Source organism: Eretmochelys imbricata, chromosome 14 (assembly GCF_965152235.1).
Source record: "Eretmochelys imbricata isolate rEreImb1 chromosome 14, rEreImb1.hap1, whole genome shotgun sequence".
Classification (NCBI taxonomy): Eukaryota; Metazoa; Chordata; order Testudines; family Cheloniidae; genus Eretmochelys; species Eretmochelys imbricata.
This window is the reverse complement of record NC_135585.1, coordinates 17,685,094-17,699,274: the sequence shown is the minus strand read 5'-3', so window position 1 is coordinate 17,699,274 and position 14,181 is coordinate 17,685,094. Positions and strand designations below refer to the sequence as shown.

Here is a 14,181-nt window from a genome sequence, read left to right as displayed (position 1 = left end):
AGCCCTTGTCACAGACCAGGACCCCATTGTGCTAGGTGCTGTACAAATACAGAACAAAGATCCCTGCCTAAAAAAAATTATAAGCTAAGTATAAGACAAGAGACAATAGATGGACAGATGGTGGAGTACAAGGAAACAATGAGACATTATTGGTCAGCATGACAGACAATGGTTCTTGAGTTCGACGCTGTACACCAACCTTCTTCCCACTGCTTATGCAATTTGCCCCCTCCCCTCAAAGGTTTTCAGGCTCTGATTGCAGACAGCAGTTGCCATGTAGTCTGATCGCTGATGGCTGTTTAAAATCTGGGGTCTCTGGGGCAGAATGAAGGGAAAGTGTTGCCATTGTGTGTTATGCAATTATTACAGTCTCACCCATCAGAGACGACCTGGGCCTTATCACTAACACACACACGCACAATTGAGTTTTTTCTAATCCTTTCCTTTTGTGCCCATTATCTTGTTTAAATATTGTTGTTCTTTTTCCTTTCCTGGAAACCACCAGGGCTCTGATAGCCTCTTGGGTGATTGCATAAAGGATTCTTGGCTCCTAGCTCTGTGCGGTATGCTTGCATGGACAGGGAAAGCAGAATGTCTGTGTGTTACTTGCTTGTGTGTTCAGGTTGTGCTGCTGCCTCTTACCTCAGTTCAGACCCCGCTGGAGATATTGGCCACCCCCTTGTTCTGCAATGGCCAGAGGATCAGCCGTAATGTGTTTAATTAAAAGCTGCCTTACCAGTGCTGCAGTTCCAGACGTGAAGTGTTCAGTTCATGGTGCTGATGTCATATGCATTGTCATTAGGCCCTGCAGTGGATTCTATACATTGTATAGAAAAAAGGGACTTATTAGGTATGGGCTTAAAAACAGACTGCAAATCCTTTGAGTTCATGGGCATATTTGTATCTGAACTTTGTACCGTGGTGCCAGCACAACTGCCAGCCATGACTGAACGTCCTGGAGATTTCAAGTTCCCGTCTGATTCCATTGAGATCGGTGCTTTGGATTCTGGGTGCAGCTCTGAGCCTCTGAGTCTGAAACTCGGCCCTGGAGATCTTGCAGATAGGCTTTCCTATGAGACTTCCAGAACATCCTTCCAGTCAGGCTGATCTTGGGGTATCCTCAGCCTTCCTCATGGGGTTTCAGCGCTTCTGGTCTCAACTGGAACCTGGAAGTAAAAAACAGACACACAAATGAAACCTAATGGGATCAAAGTGACATGAACTGCTTCAAATCTCCAGTTCAGTTTGAGCTTTAGGGGACTGTTCAGGGAGGGACTGGAGGCCGTGTTGTTTGAGCCAAGCTACTTTGCTCATCGTATTTTCTCCCTGGAATGATCAACTATTTGGGCTTGCCTACACAAGACATTTGCACCAGCTTAAGGTGTGATTTTTAAACTAGTGAAAATGGCTGTGTGGACACTTACTTCTGATTAAACCAGGTTTATTTTGGCTTAGTATGAGTTGATTTAGGAACAGCTTTAACCTAACCAAAATGAGTGTCCACACAGGGTTTAACACTAAATGGATCTAAAAGCTAATTTAAGTTAAACTGGTGCAACGCGTGGATGCAGACACAGCCTTTGGGTATCATTTTCTTGGAGGGGCAGGGGATTTTATTAGCATTTGGTTATTGATTGGTTCAATTTGGCAAAAACAGGACAGCTCTGGAAATCTGTGTGTCCTGCTGCTGATTTGAATGTTTCTAATTCTTACAAACCACCCTGCATTCCTAGGATCCTCGTTTGGTTTAAGGGTGAGGCAAAGTAGCTGTTGATGCATTGTCGGTGAGCTTGCACAGAACCAGGCAAGGTTTGTTTCTGCTCAGTTATGGTAGGGATGTATTTGGCCTGTTCTGTCCTGGCGCACCGAGAATGGCTGCTGTCTCTTTTTGTCCTGCCAGCTGCACTTGATGCTCCATAAACATTCAGCTCCCTTCTCTTCACCCTCCAACCACAGAACGTAGGCTCCAGGGTTTGGGCTCCGAGCCGGCTCCCCAGACAGGGCTCTGCTCCGGGGTTTGGGCGCAGAGCCGGCTCCCCAGATAGGGCTCTGCTCAGCTTCAATTAAGCTGTGCGCCTGTGAGCAGAATCTGTCACGCTGAAGCTGCTTTCTGCTGCTTTGATTTCAGCATTCAAGGTACAGGCCTGTGCTGTAAACCAGGAAGGAGGAAGGCTCTGAAACACACACAATGAAAGACATTCATTGTCTTTTTGCTTTGTTTTTCCTGTGGTCTGTGTTTGCTACAGGGAAGCCCCAGACATCGGGGATCAAAGTCTAGAGTCCCCTGCTATCATAATTTGAAAGCTTGAGGGGTTGTTTTCTGTATATTCAAGGGCAAAGTTGACTGATGCATCCATAGCCTCATGCGATTGCAATGAAACACAGATGTTCACCTGCCAGCAAATACACTGTGATAGTGTGGGCAACTGGCCAAATGGACTTTGAACAGAAATAGCAGGGTGCGGGGCAGGGGTGGTGGGGTGCATCCTAATTGTATCCAGCGTCAGTGGGAGATTCACTGTAAACAGCCCCTGGCATTACAGACCTGGCCTACAGACCACAGCTACAGCAATGTCATTCTTCTCTTTCCATGGAATGAGTCAGGCACCCCAGGACTCTGCCAAGCAAAATGGTATTTACACTGGTATCAGACTGCAGACCAGAAATCGATCTAGCCAAGCACAACACAGCCAGGGGAGGGGCAGCAGCCTTAATTGGCTCCTCATCAATTGCCCTGCACTTGGAGCTGTTTTTGAGAGGTGTCAAGTATCAGGGGGTAGCTGTGTTAGTCTGTATCCACAAAAACAACAAGGAGTCCGTTGGCACCTTAAAGACTAACAGATTTATTTGTTTTTTTACCCACGAAAGCTTATGCCCAAATAAATCTGTTAGTCTTTAAGGTGCCACTGGACTCCTTGTTTTTGTTTTTGAGAGCACTCCGATGGCTGTTGGCAGGATGCACATCGGCAGGATGAATCCAGGGCTGCAGCACTGATCAGCTGTTAGCCTGTGGCTGCAGTCTGTCTGTGAGAGCATGCTCTGCCAGGCACACTTGTGCTTTGTGAGCGTCCCTGACCCTCCAGGGAAGCTAGTTTCCCCCCCACACACACACCCACACCCACCCCATAAAGGGCCCCTTCTCAGGGCAGGATTTATAATGAAGACTGATTGATTGCTGTGGAGAGCAGTGGAGGTTATTGAAGATGGAATAAGCTGGGTCCCTGGAGGAGGACTGGGACAATAGATTTAGTAAGTCTTAATACTGCAAAGCTAAATTAATTTCTGGAGTGGTTTAAACAAAAGTGTGTGGATCTCAAGCAAATCTACATCAGGGGAGAGAAGGATCTTCCAGGAGCTGCCTGGTTCAGAAGGGCAGGGGATGGATGAGGTACATGTTGGTGGCTTGGAAGGCTGGTCTGTTGGGAGGGATTGGCTCTTGCTTTAAATACATTTATATAGTAATGTATAAATTCCCACAGTGCCAAGAGTGAGCCTTGGAGAAGGGAGCCCTCTGTTTATCCCCAGAAGAGGCACAGCATAGGTGCTGGCCATAGGAACATCCCTCTCTGAGCCCTACCCCTAGCTTAGAAGTGGTGCCTCCAGAGGCCAGAGTTATTTTCCAGGCCCATTCAGGCTCTGGCCCCTATGCTGAGCCTGGGGGGAAGGGAGAACAGTTTGGTGGTTTTCTGTGGTGTGAAGAGAAATGCCTCCCTTTTTAATGAAACGCCGCGGAGCCAGGGCCAGCTCAGTCTGTTCCTTACGTGAGCTGTGAATTACCTTCATGCCATAACAAAGATAACTCCTGCGGTTTTAAACATGCCACCCCCACCCACCTCACTAATCCCGATGAGGCGTGCACAGAGGGCCCTGGAGTGGAGTGTAGACCTGATGAGACACCGATGCTATGTCTCCATGGTGCCACAGTGCAGACTACAGGGGTGTGAATTGCAGAGAGCACCAAAAGGTTATGCTTTAATTGTCCTGTGTGGATGCTGCTAGCACGGACTAAAAGGTGCTTAGTTTGGGTTAGCACCATGTTCTTCAGACAGGACTACATTAATGCGAACTAGGTACCTTTTAGTTCATGCTGGCAGCATCGACATACCGCAGTTACACCGCAACATTTTAGTGTGCTCTAAATTCACACCCCTGTAGGCTGCCCTGCGGTGGAGTGTAGACAAGCTCTGACTGATTCGTGTCCTCTAGAACAGCAGTTCTCAAACTGAGGTCTGCGGATCCAGGGGGTCCGCGAGTCATGTGCGGGGCCGCTGTTCAGCCGCGCACAGGAAGTGCTGGGAGGGAGTGGGAGGAGCGGGGACGGGGGTGAGCTCGGGGGAGAGGGTGGAAAGAGGCGGGGGGGGTGGAGTGGCAGTGGGAAGAGGTGGGGTGGGGTGGGGCCTTGGGGACAGGGCTGCCAACGGTCTAATCACACAAACCCAAACACCCTTGCCCTGCCCCCACCCTTTCTCCAAGGCCCCGCTCATTCCATCCCTCCTCCCTCCATCACTCACTCTCTCCCACTCTCACTCGCTTTCACTGGGCTGGGGCAGGGGGTTGGGGTGCGGGAGGGGGTGAGGGCTCTGGCCAGGTGGCACTTACCTCGGCGTAGCAGGGCTAAGGCAGGCTCCCTGCTGGCCCTGACCCCGCGCTACTCCCGGAAGCAACTGGCACATCCCTGCGGCTCCTGTGGGGTAGGCAGGTGGCTCTGTGCTCTGCTCCTGCCTGCAGGCACCACCCCCGCAGCTCCTATTGGCCTCAGTTCCTGGCCAATGGGAGCTGTGGAGTCAATGCTCAGGGTGGGGGCAGCACGCGGAGACCCTCTACCACCCCCGGGGCCGCAGGGACATGCCGGCTGCTTCTGGGAGCAGCGTGGGGCCGGGGCCAGGGCAGGCAGGGATCCTGACTCAGCTCCACTGCGCCACCAGACTTTTAGCCCTAAAAACTCCCGGTTTGGCTTCAGTAGCCTCCAGGAGATACAGCCTGGTTCTGGGAGACTCCCGGTGAAACCAGGAGGGTTGGCAACCCTACATTGGAGAAAGGGGTGGAGTAGGGGTGGGGCCTGGGGCTGAGTGGGGGTTGAGCACTCCTGGAGAAAATTAGAAGCTGGCTTGTGGGTCTGCGAAAAAATTTAAATCAAAATGGTGAGGGTCCTCAGGTTGTTAAAGTTTGAGAACTGCTGCTCTAGAAAATCAGCTCACCTTTTCAACTCTTATTCCAGTTCTGCCACTTTCCACAGGATAATGCCAGCTGTGAGGCAGTCAGCCTGTATGGTCCCTGTAGGAATGGATGCAATTGGACGGAAAGAAACACAAGAAACCAACTCCTCAACAAAATAAGAAGGGGAAGGGCTACAAAACAACAAGGATCACCTAATTTATGGGGAACAAAGAATGCAAAAACAGGACCTGAAGTGCAGGTCCTGGAACAAAATGAAGGAACCAGAAGGGAACATTAAGCAGAAAACCTTGACAACTCCCATTGTTCCATGAGAGACTGTGGGCAGCCAAAAGAAAAGGAGGACTTGTGGCACCTTAGAGACTAACCAATTTATTTGAGCATAAGCTTTCGTGAGCTACAGCTCACTTCATCACTGTAGCTCACGAAAGCTCATGCTCAAATAAATTGGTTAGTCTCTAAGGTGCCACAAGTCCTCCTTTTCTTTTTGCGAATACAGACTAACACGGCTGTTACTCTGAAACCTGGGGGCAGCCAGACACTCGGGAAGCTCTGTGAAGGTTACCCAGAATGGCCAGTAAGTTAGCAAGGCAGCCCTGCTTCCAATACCTAGAATGCTAGCTCCATCTAGTGTGTACTTCGAACACCAGCCAATTGTCCTGTGAATCCATGCACCCAATTTCCTGCTCACTATGCTGTTTGTCACTCAGTTTACATCACTGGAGTTATTCCTGACTTATACACCCCAGTGTAAGCAGAAGAGAAACAGGTTCTAGGTCTTCTCCCCTAGATCTCAGTTCTGTCAGCTAGGCTCTATTTTTCTGCTGGTAGTATTCATTATCATTCTATACCCTGTGTCTTTGGAGGGGAAAACATGGTGTTCTATCTATGAAGCTGCTTCTAAGGACGAACCTGAAATATATGAGAAGACCCATAACACTTCCTATTGCAGTCATTGCCTCTCCCATTTTCCTGTGGATGAAAAGTTTAGAGTGGAATTTTGCTACTGACGTGTCTGCCTAAAGCTCCAGTGCAGCAGAAGTCCTGCTATGCTGTGGCTGCTTCCGTGCTGGGGAAGGAACACGGTCATGTTTGCAGGCTTTGAAGAGCTGGCTGCCGTTTCTCAGCTTGTCCAAACCAGGAGGCCTAATGCAGGCCACTCATCTGACAGGTGCTTTACCCTACTGTACTAAGAAGGGCAATTTTATTGCTTACTCTGGGAGTAGTAGGGTTGTTGCCATCTCTCATGATCCTATTGAGTCTCAAAATGGTTTCCTAAAGCCCCAGCTCCTGGAGCCATGTGAATATGTGAGAATCTCAGCTTTCATTAAAAATAAAATAAAATAGAAGGAAGCTTCTATCCCTTGGTTTGTAGAGAGAAGTTTGGAAATGGAACCCAAGGGCACCCCAAAGGCTCAGAAGATAAAGAGAACCCAGAATGTATTATTTTTTAAAAGCTCATGATTTTTGGGAGTCTGGCTAATTCCTGAATGCTTGGAAATATCGACTTTGCTTTGCCCACTCTTGAACTGGGGAAAAAGCAGAGCTGGCAAACTGTTCTCATGTTGTCAAGCACAGTTCAGCATTGGCTGGCTGGTGTTAGAATAGACTAATGGGCGATTTCCAAAGGTGTAACAGTGCCTAACTGCTCAGGTCCCAACTCCCATTGACCCTCAGTAGGAGTTGGGTGCCTAAATTCCCTTTGTGCCTTTGAAAATCTCCCCCAGGTGTCCTAAATGGGGTTCTCCATCTCTAGCTGCAGCTCTTGAGAGACTCCTTCACCAGCAGACCCTTGGGGTCACATGGAGTGAAGCTGCACTTGAATACACCAGCTCTGGAGTTAATGGAGTGCTGCTCCTTCCCTCGCAGCTCTGAAACCCCTCCTTTTCCATAAAATAAACCCGGGTCTCGCTAGAACTTCTTTACACTCCCTGCTTCAACTGCCTTCCCTTGTAATTTATGGCCTGCTCTAGCTCCCACTGAGGTTAATAGCAAAACTCCCATTGACTTCACTAGAAGGCAGTCCAGGCCTACATCCCCTATGTTTATTCTGTGAAGCAGTTGACTCTTGTTTTTGTCCTCCCTTAGGTAGGGCCTTGGTTTGCTGATGTCCTTGCCAGCGTACACAATATCCCCTTCTCCACTTCATTGACTCCTTTCATGACTTGCAAACATCTGTGAGGGTACCTCAGAGTTTAGGGGCACAGGCAGGGACTGGGTTTTATGTGTGTTTCAGGGCTCAGTTTAACACCTCAAGGAGATATTGATAAGATGTGGTCAAGCCGTAGGGCTTCGGATGGTGAAAATAATATAAGAAAATCACATTGCTTTGTACTTTGGCCCCATCAATGACTCCTTGAGGCATTAAAAGCACCCAGGATAAAACTAAACCCAAGCAAACGATGAGAATTGGGTTTACATCATATTCCCCAAGTATTCTTGAATCTGGGCTCCTGCTGGAAACGAATGCTCACTTGCATGGTCTCCATGTTTCCTGTGGGATTCAGCTGACATTCTCATATCATTTCCTCCTGACTTAGGTCCTACTTCAGCTAGGCAATTAAGTGCATACTTAAAATTAAACACTGGCATTGGAGTCGAGGGTTTCAGCATATGTTTAAAGATAAGCGCCTGGTTACGTGCTTTGCTGAACCAGGGCCTTAGATTCTTCAGACCTTTTTCTCATCTTTATGTTGTCCCCTTCCCAAACAGCTGTCACCTGCTTGTTGTTTGGTAACTGATATAGCAGCAGATATTCCCGACCCAGGTCTAATAAGTGTTTTGTATACAGAGGAGGATTATCCAATGGTTCGAGCGTTAGCTGAGCATTGGGGTGACCTGGGTTCACATCCATTTTCTGCCACAGACTTCCTGTGTGACCTTAAGCAAATCACTTACCCTCTCTGTGCTTCGATTACCCCCTTAAACTGTGAATAATAGTACTTCCCTGCCTTGTGGAGTGTTGTGAAGATAAATACATTGCTCAGATACAAAGGCAATGGAGACTATATAAGCACCTGAGATATTTGTGTACAGTAAGAACGTGGCTTGTCTTGTTTCAGATATTTCCTTTGTGTGAGTGAGATTCTGTCCTCCTCGAGTGGCTGCGGCCTGTACTTTCACCAGCACTGCTACTGAAAGTGTCAATGTTTCATGCATAATAGTCTAGCTGGAAAAACTAAACCCTGGCCCCAGTAATTCAGCTGAGGGGGATGGCTGCTTCTGAATACTTCCTGTGACTGTGCTACCCAGAGACGCACGTGGTAAGAAACGTGTGAGGGGTATATATTCGTACGTAATGCATTAGGTTCAGCTTCAGAACACAGTACACATATCTCTGCATTCTCTTAATAAAGCAGCATAAACCTTACACTACACAGCCCGTGAGCCAGAGGTGTCAAGAAAATATTGGTCTAAAGCATCACTAAAGTGTTGATTGATTGCTTTCTGTTAATCTGACACATTTTTAAAGCTAGGGCTGTTTGGTTAAGATCACTGTACTGGTGGTGTTGAAACAGCAGTTCCAAGATGTGACCAGTAATGGGGGGGTGGCAATGGGACAACTGAAAAAGGCATCTCTGCTGAAACACATTCAAAAAGTCCCTCAGAAAAGCGGTTGGAGTATGTAGCATCTATGCATGTGCACATCAGACGATCAGCACGCAACCAGTGCAAGAAAAAGCATCGGATCGTCCTCTCATAATGACCATAATGACCCTTGCTTTTGTAACTTCTGGGTATTTATTTTATCTAGCAATGAAGCCACAAGTCCTTAAAAAAATCCTGCTGGTACAAAATGCAATCGTTTGTTTGCTTTCTCCATGTATTTTAAGTCTGAGTGAACTTGATGCTTATGAAAGTGAGTCCTGGTAGCTAGGGCCAGAAATAGAAGGGGCAGGTTCTATGTAAGCCTCTCTCCTAGCAGTCTACCACTGTGCTCCGTCTTGATCTGTAATACTTCCTGCTGTCCCAGGCTAGGACCTGTACCCACTTCCGCCCAGGACAGTGGATTCATCTTGTCCTCCCTTTCGCGGTATAGTTAACTGTCATTTCACAGTCAAAAGCACCCCAAGATCAGTGACTGACTAGGATCTGCGTTAACTTCACTGGATTTCTTTCTGTGGAGGTTCAACCAGTCTCATGGGCTGATAGTGGAGTTCCCATCATTGCTGGGCAAGGCAATTTTTCCCTGGGGCGAGGTACAGAGAATGTCCAGCAAGGAATGTTGAGGTTTCTGTGTCTCCTCCTTTGCAAAGCTTCTGTGATCCCCTTCATAAGGTCTTGGAAGGCCTTGAAATCATTGGCATAGGATGGTGGTTGGGGTGTGGGGTGTGATACAAGGTCGCAGCTTGTTAGGAGATGCCCTTGTTATCCCTTGGCCATGTATATTGCTATGTGTTTATCCCCTGATGCTATTACTACTCAAAGTCCTGAACAAGTTGAAACAGGAGAAATTTGTAGCCATCCTCACAGCACCACTGTGGCCAAGGCAGGCTTGGATCCCAGAGCTGGTTCACACGTCCCTGCAACTGGCTCATTCTGACAGCAGATCTTCTCACCCAGGCATTGGGATCCATCGCCCACCCCAGCTGCTCATCATTTCACATCAAGGCCTGGCTATAGTTGGCTCTCTGGCCTAGAACAAGACTGCTCCCCAGAAGTCCAGCTCAATAGTAGGAAACCCACTATGAGGAAAAACAGCCTAGAGAAGCGGAAATGTTGTCAGGTTTGGTGCAGCCATTGATCTATGTCTCCTCTCAGACATTCTTCCCCTGCTGGTACTTGTGCCTCTCTAGGTTGCTCCTATGGAACAGGACCCAGAGTCAGTGGTTGCTGCTCTTGATGCGCTTTCTTATATAAGCCCTTTAGAGGGCACCATAGAGGGCACACAAGTTCCAATAAGCCTAGTGTGGCATGGCATATGGAAAGGGGGCAAAACCCCATGGTTGTCCTTGCCAGGGTTGCCAGGTGTATCTTCTGCTGGGAGTTTCTTCCTCTCGGGGTCCATTTCAAGGGAGGGAGGTTGCAATGGGAAGGTGGAGGAGCTTTGTATGGATATATCAGAGTCAGATGAAGTGTCATCTTCCATGTCCATTGAAGGGACATGCAGTGCTGGTACCTGTGGTCATGTTGGTACCAGGGGTTGGTGAGGGGCTGGTAACCTGCTGAGGTTGAGATTTCGCAGGCGGATAAATCATTTCCGGAAGATAAGTTGGTATCGCTCAGGGGAGCTTGTTCAAAAGGTCTGTGCAGGCCCATTGACCATATCAGTACTGGAGGATGTTATCTTAGCAGAGTGGGGTAAGACTGGAGGGTAAGTGGATTCTGGAAGTAAAGCAGCACTCTAGTGAGTGGGAGGATGGGGATGTCTCTTGGTAACCCTCAGCAAAGGTAACTCGGGATCTTTCAGGATCCAAAGATTCATGTGGAGAGGAGCCTGGATGGTAGCAGGAAGTCTGGGGTCCTCAGGAGTCAGCACATCGCGGGTACTGGAGATGGTACTGAGGAGTGGCTGGGTGCTTTCCTCCATGTTCTCCAGAAGATGATACCAATGATGATTTGGCCTTGTTCTTAGAAGCGTCCTTGTGCTTTGGAGGCGCAAGTCCAGTGCCCATGTCAATGCCACTCAAGGTTGGTTACTGGATGTACCTGGCAGCACTGGCATGATCTTTTTAACTGGTGCCCAGGTCTCGGTACCAGAGGGAAGTAGATGCCTCAGAGGTACCCACACCGGGACATGAGGTCTCCTTACACCTAGTCTTCCTTGGATTCTCATTCTGGAGAATGGGATCTCTTCTTTTTAGACAGTTTGGACAACTCTGAAGGCTCATGGCTCTTTGCTGACTGAAGCAGAAACAGTCACTGGGACTCTCTGAGCAGCCAAAGCTGATGTATAAGGACTTGGACCACAGGGATCTTAGAAAATGCTCCATCACCGATAGATTTAGTCTGTCATTCCTCCCTAAGTTTTTGAGATCTGCTTTTGAAACATGAGCAGACCTTACACTTGGAGGGAACGTGAGTCTCTCTAATGCAGGGGATGCAGCTTGAATGCCTGTCCCTGAGGGGAGAAGACCTGTGGTAAGTCTGCCAGGGTTTGAAGCCTAAGATATAGGGCATAACCCACTAGGAGAGGCTGCAGATGGCAGCCCAAAATAGAACAAAGGCTCAACCGAAGCACAATGATGAAGGGAAGGGGGGAATTCCATCCAAAGCACAAAACTGATTTAATAGTGAAAAAAATTAAAGAAAAAATAAAACACAAGAAAAATAAAGAACAATAAGAGAAAAAAGCAGCAAACCCTGTGCCTGTAACAGACACTTCGATGCTCTGTCTCAGGTTGCAGGCAGTTGAGAAGGAACTGGAGTGGGGGTGAATCTGCCCCATCTACCTTCCTACCAGAGCATGAGGATGGGTAGGATGCAGGCACTGTTGTTGCTGATGAAAATCTCCAGCAGAGAGTACTTGCAGCCTGACATGGAATTGCCATGGAGACAAGAGCTTGAAATAAAACGGAAGGAACTTGATTTAGCTGATCAATGTGACGGCAGTCAGGGAACGAAGTCTCTGATACCAGAGGGGGGTGGGGGGTCACTGCCTTAGCAGACAAAGACAGAACAAGATTCCAGGGCTGGAGCCTGCAGTCAGCAAAGTTCAAAGTGGAAAGAAGTTGCACAAGTTTAACAGGGAGGGTAATTAGTCACTGGAACAGCTCCAGCAGGTAAACCTGTGACTGCAGTAGCACAGGCCTTCATTACACTTGCCCTAGGGCTAAGTAATAATGGCGGTTAGCCATCTCCTCTAGGATGAGGCTGCAGTTACTTTTAAATGGGGAATCTCTTCACTAGTTACATTAATCTACCTCACTGAGCACCTGTAGCCGCCCTTCATGATGGGGGGGAAAAAAAGGGTCTGTAATTATGGTGAGAGAGTTGGTTAAGTTAAAGCAAAGAGGCATAGCAGACTCGGGAAGGGGCAAGATGGCTTCTCTCAGTCCGTTTTGCAAATGGAAGCAATGAACTGAATAATATCCAGTTACCTAGCTGTAGAGTACAGCAAGTGAGAGGTCCGTGCCCAAACAAAGGGATATCGGTATGAGTGGAGGCTTAAATTAAATTCCTCTGGGATTTTTTTTTTTCCACAAAAGTGGGTCAGGCAGAGTTAGGCTGCTGGTCTCAAGCCAAAATGTGCACAGAAGATTAAATCAAATCTAAACCACTGAGAAAATAATTTTTTTTTTTTCTGATTGGTTTCACATGTGCCCCTTTCTGGCCTTCATCTTCGTTGCAAATTCCAGTTTGGGCAAGAGCTGATAGAACTTGATATGGGTAACAATTCTTATCAAAAGTATTTGTAACGCCTGCGGCACTGTCATCACAGAGCAGCTTGCAATCTCCGGTGCGGAAAAGTCCCGAATCAGTGTCCATCAGGCACTTACATGCGTGCGAGGCTCTGAGCTAAAGCAACTTGCCCGAGTTCACACAGGATGCCTCTAGACTTGAACCCAGCTAGCCCAAGTCCTAGATTAGAGCCTAACCCCTGGACAACCTTATGCTCCAAATATTTCTTGGTCACACCCATCCTTTATAAAACACTGCCGAGAGAAAGGATGGGCGCAGTCGTGCATCGGCAAGGTCGGAGCTGACAGTGGGGGGTGTTTTGGCATGCCTAAGGGATAGACTAGGGATGTCCTTGCAACATTACAGCCTCATCAAATTTATTTCTAATGCTAACAGGTGTGTGGCTTAGTTACCCCCTAGACACTGGGAGGGTCTGGTCCTTTCACCAGTCTCAGACAACCTGGCCCAGTGCACAAACCTGTTGAAATTGCCAGTTTGTTACTGAACTTTCATTAGCTGATGCTTGTTGGGCTGCCCAAGAATGTGCTACCCATAACAGTGGTCAAATATGGTTGCAATGTTTGACTGAGGGAGTTAGTTTGTTTATTGCTCAGAACAGCTGCAGCTTGGTTTCATAACATCATTCTACTGCTTTCCTATAGCATCATGAAGAAACTCCAGCCCCTGTGGGTCAGACAAGGCAAGGTTAGACCTATGCAAGTAGTAGCCCTACTGAAACAAAGTGTGGTGAGTCTGCTGTCAATGAGCCCATGGGTAATATTAAGCCAATATTACTTCCAACCTACACGTGTGCATAATAGCACTAGACCCAATAGCCCTTAAACACTGTTGGGTTTAAAGGTAAGCCAGACCTTTGTATAATACACTTGTAAGAGCTGCTAGGCGTAAGCGTATGAACACTGTATGTGGGAAGTGATTGTGCATTGCCTGGGGGGGGCAGGGTGGTGGTGTAACTATTTACTATACACACCTAATGTGCAAACAATGAGTGGGAACCCCCAGCTGTTTGACTTTCCTTGGGCCGTGTCTCATTGCTGTTACAGCTTACTGATGAAAACATCTTACTTGGTTCATAACACAAGAACAAGGAAGCATTTACTGAACTCTAAAGGTGGCATATTTTAAACTGATAAAAGGAAATACTGTTAATTCATTGCCACAGGATGGTGTGATTAGCAAAATCTAACCAATGTAATGGATAGTTAAGATTAACTGTTGTAACTAAGCTAATCTTAAAAGGGAGGGATATGAATCCCTTTGCTTCAGGATTTAGAACCTGTCTTAACAATGCAGGGTTAGGAGACCTACACGGCAGTCACTTTATCTCACAGCTAGTGGGGAGGTGTTACTCTGAAGCGTTTGCTGGGGGCTATTGTAAGAGCCCGTCTTTCCATAACCAAGACCTTGCCATACTTGTAGCGAATGCAGGCCTCAAAGTGGCAGCACAAAGTTATTTGAAAGGGCTCAGTGGAAGAATTTTACTTTAGTAGCTGCAAACAAGAAAAATTCCAACTAAGAGTGCATTGAGGACAAACCCATGAGCTGGTGTTTGGGAATGTGATACAGCTGGTTGCTGGCACCTGGTCAGCTAGTGCCTGTGGCCTGATTTTAATGTGGAACATTACACGCAGACAAAAGCCAATG

General features: G+C 47.7%; 1 protein-coding gene across 6 annotated transcripts in view; it reads right to left on the bottom strand.

Annotated features, from left to right (window-relative positions):
• The window catches only part of SEC14L1 (SEC14 like lipid binding 1), a 126,699-nt gene that overhangs the window by 13,278 nt on the left and 99,240 nt on the right, over positions 1–14,181 (bottom strand). For 4 of the 6 annotated variants that reach the window (XM_077834107.1, XM_077834105.1, XM_077834111.1 and 1 more), the window contains 2 exons: positions 918–1,166; positions 42–817 (listed from right to left, as the gene is read on the bottom strand). In XM_077834107.1, the coding sequence (XP_077690233.1) occupies positions 1,121–1,166 (46 nt within the window). In that variant the 3' untranslated portion in view covers positions 42–817; positions 918–1,120. Of the gene's footprint in view, positions 1–41; positions 818–917; positions 1,167–5,243; positions 5,275–14,181 lie in introns of those variants that run through there. The other 2 variants (XM_077834106.1, XM_077834110.1) reach the window with 2 other exon arrangements.